The 6742-nt window shown below is 42.3% G+C and overlaps 1 protein-coding gene across 2 annotated transcripts in view; it reads left to right on the forward strand.

The window, feature by feature from the left end:
* Positions 1-202: 202 nt before the first annotated feature.
* Positions 203-6742, forward strand: part of FOXG1 (forkhead box G1) — an 82014-nt gene continuing 75474 nt past the window's right edge. Inside the window, exons 1-2 of one of the 2 annotated variants that reach the window (XM_040333591.1) lie at positions 315-425; positions 4613-6742. The exon at positions 4613-6742 is cut by the window's right edge and continues 375 nt beyond it. In XM_040333591.1, the coding sequence (XP_040189525.1) occupies positions 4720-6033 (1314 nt within the window). In that variant the 5' untranslated portion in view covers positions 315-425; positions 4613-4719 and the 3' untranslated portion in view covers positions 6034-6742. Of the gene's footprint in view, positions 426-4612 lie in introns of both variants that reach the window. The other variant, XR_005744820.1, reaches the window with a different exon arrangement.

The following is a 6742-nucleotide window of genomic DNA, read 5'->3' on the forward strand; positions in this document are numbered from 1 at the left end:
TGCAAATACTTTAGACCTCAGCTTGCTGTTCCAGGTAACTTCCACCAAACAAAGAGAGCAGCTCATGCATTGCAAGGTAACCCCCAAGCCAGGTCCTAGGGAGTCCACTCAGACGTTACAAGCTCCTGACATGGGAGACCAATGTAACGTCAGCTTGTGTCTATACAACATTGTAGCCTGGGATGTCAAGCCAGCATTGCTGGAGATTCACCCTTTCACTGCCAGAGCACATGAGGCTTCTTTTCCTGCCCCCCCTTTGCCAGAGTAAAAGGGCTGGCTAGTGGTCCTGGGCTAGAGTTGCCCATTGTATGTGCTGGGCTCTTCTAATCCTGGTCACATAGCATTCATGCGGCAGACTGAAGTCCAGGATTACCTAAGACCATCCAGAATCCAAGCCTGGGACTACAAATCTTGCCTCTCACCAGGTAGCTGTGTGTGTGTGTGTGTTTTGTGTGATAGTAGATGTGCTGCTAGTACAGACTAGAGCTCTATAGGCCAGGCATTCGCTGGTTAAGCTGATAAACGGAGCCCAGCAGCTTAAAGTCATATTCCATGCATTGATATATATATAGAAGATTTGTGGCCACACTGTTGACCTGAGATGTTTTTCTCTGACCATTAAAAATTCAGCAGAAGACAATACTAGCGATTAGACTGAAGCAGATCTCTTTGTTCCATGGGGGGATTTGGGAAAACAGTCAATGTTAACAAACAGCAGTCACGGTTGGCATTCTGTATAATGAACTGATGCAGTCAGTGTTATGGAGCACACAAAGCTCATTTTGTGAAAACTTGATTGAGTTAATATCATATCAGCAAATTTCACTGGGAGAAGAATCTCTTCTTTTCTTTGTGTCACAAACCAGCACAGATTACAAATTTTAATGATCTGAAAATGTTTGGTATACAAAATCATGCTTATTTCAGTATTAGCAAAAACACGAGCGATTTTTCAACATAAACACCCAGCTGTGTCTATTTTAAAAGCAGTTCAATGACAGCTTGCTCTTATGAGCATGCAATCAGCTAATTTCGCTTTTTTCCCTTCTGTGTTAATCAACACTTTCCTTCCTGCACAGCAGAGTACAAATAGTGCAGTTACTCCACATCACTAAATGTTTATCTAACCTGCAGCCTTATAGAATCCGGTTACACTCAGAGACAGCCAGCCAGGCAGGAGGAGAGAGAGAGAGAGAGAAAGCCTAGAGGATCCCAACACCTAGACAGGAGGAGAGAGAGAGCCCAGAGGATCCCTACACAGGAGGAGAGAGGCCAGAGGATCCCTACACCTAGACAGGAGGAGAGAGGCCAGAAGATCCCTATACCTAGGCAGGAGGAGAGAGGCCAGAGGATCCCTACACCTAGACAGGAGAAAGAGAGGCCAAGAGGATCCCTACACCTAGGCAGGAGAAGAGAGGCCAGAGAATCCCTTACACTTAGCAGGAGGAGAGAGGCCAGAGGATCCCTATACCTAGACAGAAGGAGAGAGGCCAGAGGATCCCTATACCTAGACAGAAGGAGAGAGGCCAGAGGATCCCTACACCTAGACATGAGGATAGAGCCCAGAGGATCCCTACACAGGAGGAGAGAGGCCAGAGGACTCCTACACCTAGACAGGAGGAGATAGGCCAGAAGATCCCTACACCTATAGGCAGGAGGAAAGAGGCCAGAGGATCTCTACACCTAGACAGGAGGACTGAGGCCAGAGGATCCCTACACCTAGGCAGGAGGTCAGAGACCAGAGGATCCCTACAGCTAGGCAGGAGGAGAGAGTTGAAAGGGCCATAGGATTTCTACAGCTAGGCAGTATGAGAAAGAGAGAAAGAGGGCCCAGATAATCCCTATACCTAGACAGGGGAGAGAGAGAGAGAGAGAGGCCAGAGGATCCCTACACCTAGGCAGGCACTGGGGAGCTGCACTGTCACTGTCTGAGTATGGATGTGGAGGGCAGATAGGTCAGGACAGGACAATCGCTCTATCTACTATATCTACTCCTCCTATGCATGTCTGTATGTAATAATAAATATATGTCTGTATAAATGATTAATAGATAGATTAATAGATAGATAAAATAATCAATAAAATTAGACTATGTCTATCTATCCTATCTAATATGTGTATCTGTTTAAACTATCTATCTATTTACTATTTATCTAGCAGTCTAATAAACCATTTACATATCCAGCTACAATCTAAAGTGTGGTTACGATATATATATATATTATATATATATATATATATATATATATATATATATATAGATATATATATATATATATATATTATATATATATATATATATATATATATATATATATATATATATATATATATATATATATGTTTTCAGATCATTAAAAATATATATGTGTTAATAATATACACAGATATAATATAATGCATACATGTTATACTTCCATCCACATATACTCATTTAGACAGATATGCAATCATACATGCAATACCAGTTATAAACATTTTCAGTAAAATACATTTTTTAGGGTTAATTTATTTATTTAGTTTAGCTTAGAATAAACACAAAAGGCATAAACATATACAATGTTACAAAGCCTATGTAGCTTATATCTATATACATATTAATATCTATCAATCTATCTATCTATCTATCTATCTATCTATCTATCTATCTATCTATCTATCTATCTATCTATCTATCTATTTATCTGTCTATCTATCTATATACATATTAATATATACATCTATCTATCTATCTATCTATCTATCTATCTATCTATCTATCTATCTATCTATCTATCTATTTATCTGTCTATCTATCTATATACATAGAGAGCAATATATATATATTTATATATATATATATATATATATATATATATATTTATATATATATATATATATATGTGTGTGTGTGTGTGTGTGTGTGTGTGTGTGTGTGTGTGTAAATTCGAACACACACATATTTAAAAGCCATTACACGTTACATATAGAACTCTTTTATCCATCATACAGTTACAGTAAAATAGGAAATTGATGATAAAAGTCATATTTGTCAGTTAGCCTATATCCAAGTGATAGGGTCACTCAGGGTTACCCCTAACCCTTAGCCAGCTTAACATGCCAGGCTGGAAGGAAGGGTGGCACACTCTCAAGGAAACATGCTGGTACAGTATAGTCAGTGATGTGTCAGAGGCTGCAGCCAGGCCTGTGCAATCCCTGTGCCTGGCTGTGAACCGATAGTAACCCCCCCTTCACTAATATGGATCGGTTTATTTGTTTTCTCACCGTTGGGGTTAGCAGGATACAAGTACACACACAGTATATCTAAGGCAGTCGCCCACTGTCACGACACTTAGTCATTAATTTCGAATCAAAGTCCTGCTGAAGATGAAGAATTGCTAATGAGAATACAAACAAAGCAATGCATTGCAGTGTGCCTATTGCAACCACAATGGCTCCATGACTGACATATCCCAGACATGATTTTTTCCTATCATCAGGGCCACTAACGTGGATTTTCCATGCATAATATTAATCATCCTATAGACCTGGTGCAATAATCAAGGCGAGGATAGTAATTGTGTCTCATGAATGTGTAATATTAATCACTTGTAGGCTAATCAGGGTAGTAGATCTGTCACAGCTCTTCACAAAGGCACACATTCCACTGCAATGCGGTGCTGAGCCCATAACACACACACACATCTAGGGGGACAAGATCGGCCAGATCTGCTTTCTGCCCACCGATCGATCGATCTGTTGAGGGTTACAGACAGTAAGTGGCCTGATTGCAGCCAGATCCATATAGAGACAGGCAGGAAATCACACCAGCGCCCAAATAACGAGTGTGCAATAAATAAAGAGTGTACAATCATCATCACAACAACAACAACAAATAAACACAACAAATCTGCGACAATCGCTCGGTGCCCAACGTTTTAGTCGGGCGCATGAAACGACTACAACAGAAAATACTCAATCCTCTCTGCATGGTAAAGTAGTCCCTTGATTCTTCCACTTTCTTCCTTCCACGGTTATTTTCTCCCTAAAAGAAAGGTATAAACAAACTTTAATCAATAAGAGAAAATATTGACGTATAAAACTAAGATGGTCCAATACAGTGGGATGAAAGCAATGGCAGATATTTGGTAGGAGAAAAGGGAGGGGGGATCACATTTGGGAAAAAAAAAAGAAGGGGGAAGGGAGGAGAGGTGAAGAGTTTCCCTCCCATATCACTCCGCATAGAGATGGAGGAGGGGGGGAGGGGAGGAGGGGAAGGAGAAGCCATGGGGGTGGGATTGTAGCTAATCTTTTGATCCTGATTGGCCAGGTGGAGAAGAAACGTCCAGGCAGTCAGAGCTCTCCCATTGGTTCCAGCACCCAAAGGTTAAACCAAATTCTTCCTTTTTTTTTTCCTAGCCTGGTGTCTCTGGGTCTGGAATTAATTGTAGCTATAGCTGTCTACTCTAGTTGCTGAGAGGGGAGGTTGTTGTGTTTATTTTGAAGGGACATGAAGTAGTTGATTCATTTTCTCCCCTGGCTTCTTGATTATATTTCTATATGTCTATATTTATAGCCCTATAATTAACAGCAATATTATGTGCGTTTTGTTTTTTGCTACATGACTTGCCAGTGTTTGGAGACATTGGTGCGACAGAGAGAAGTGCTGCTCCTCCTGACTTGTTCCTGACTTCTTCCTGCTACAACTTCACCTGAGTGTCCTGCTCCCATCCTTGTGATATGTTGGACATGGGGGAGAGAAAAGAAGTCAAAATGATGCCCAAGTCATCCTTCAGCATCAACAGCCTGGTGCCTGAAGCGGTCCAAAATGACAACCACCCTCAGCCTCCTCAGCACCACCACCACCATCACCACCACCACCACCACCCGCTTCTCAACCAGCCTCAACCCCACCACCGTGTTGTGCAGGAGGAGGACGACCTGGACAAAAGTCTCCTGGAGGTCAAGACTGAGAGCCTCCCCCCTGGTAAGGTGGACCCTGCTTCTTCTGAGCTGGTTGTTGGGGACCCCGAAAAGGACAAACCTGAAGAGAAGAAAGGAGACGCTGCTGGGGCCAAAGATGGGGAGGCTGGCAAGGAGGGCGATAAAAAGAACGGCAAATATGAGAAGCCCCCCTTCTCTTACAACGCCCTCATCATGATGGCCATCCGCCAGAGTCCGGAGAAGCGCTTGACCCTCAATGGGATCTATGAGTTCATCATGAAGAACTTTCCCTACTACCGGGAGAACAAGCAAGGCTGGCAGAACTCCATCAGGCACAACCTCAGCCTGAACAAGTGCTTTGTCAAGGTACCCCGGCATTACGATGATCCTGGCAAAGGTAACTACTGGATGCTGGACCCCAGCAGCGATGATGTCTTCATTGGTGGCACCACTGGCAAGCTGCGCAGGAGATCTACCACGTCCAGGGCTAAGTTGGCATTCAAGCGAGGGGCCAGGCTCACCTCCACTGGACTGACTTTCATGGATAGAGCCGGCTCCTTGTACTGGCCTATGTCCCCCTTCCTGTCTTTGCATCACCCAAGGGCCAGCAGCGCTTTGAGCTACAATGGAACCACCTCAGCTTACCCCAGCCACCCCATGCCCTACAGTTCTGTATTGACTCAAAACTCTTTGGGGAACAACCACTCCTTTTCTTCGTCCAATGGCTTGAGCGTAGACAGACTTGTCAATGGGGACATCCCCTATGCCACCCACCACCTAACAGCCGCTGCCCTGGCTGCCTCAGTGCCATGCGGGCTACCAGTTCCTTGCTCTGGGACCTACTCCTTAAACCCTTGCTCTGTGAACCTTCTAGCTGGACAAACGGGCTACTTTTTCCCCCACGTCCCCCACCCTTCCTTAACTTCCCAAAGCACGTCCATGACAGCCAGGGCTGCCTCTTCTTCCACCTCTCCCCAGGCTCCTTCCACCCTTGCCTGTGAATCCCTCAGACCTTCTTTGCCAACTTTTACCACGGGACTAACGGGAGGACTGTCTGATTACTTTACACATCAAAATCAGGGTTCATCTACCAACTCTTTGATACATTAACCTCTAGGAGAGCAAGACTGTAAGTGAACATTTTACACACTTTCAATTGTACATGAAAACTGAAAGAAAAAAAAACAAACAAAAAAAAAAGCAAGCGAACAAAAGACAAAAAAACCTTAAAAAAAGACAAGTCCAGGTATTTTTTATGAAGTCCCCCTTATTTTTGTGTACGTCTGTTCAGTCTCTAGGGTTCTTTATTATTAAGATGAGGCGTGGTGTCAAAGTGAAAGCAATGTAGGAGCACACTGACCTCTGGGAATCAAAAAAGATGTTTTTTTTTCTTTTTTTTTTTGATGCTATAGAATGTATAACTGATCTCTACATAGCGACTGCTTTGCATTATTTGTTACTCAGTACCATTACTTGTTATTCAGTACAATTCTATCACTTCTAGTAGCCAGGAATTCATGTCTGCAGTATTACAAGTCATAAAGCTCTTAAAAGTTCAAAACTGCTAAAAAATAATTTACTCAAAACTATAAAAAAAAAATCGTATTTATGTTAATGAAAAGTCCAACTGCATAGTTCTTTTTGCCCACTTATTTTGGATCATTACACCATAACAACAAAAAAAAAATGGGTATTTTATTTTCTTTTGTTTACTTTTAGACCAAAGATTGGGATATAGATGAATGCAGAATGTACTGATCTATGTAACAATGACAATCATATTTCTACAACAATTCACCTTTTAGCCTGCAGCATTGTC

This window comes from Rana temporaria, chromosome 13 (genome assembly GCF_905171775.1).
Source record: "Rana temporaria chromosome 13, aRanTem1.1, whole genome shotgun sequence".
NCBI lineage: Eukaryota > Metazoa > Chordata > Amphibia > Anura > Ranidae > Rana > Rana temporaria.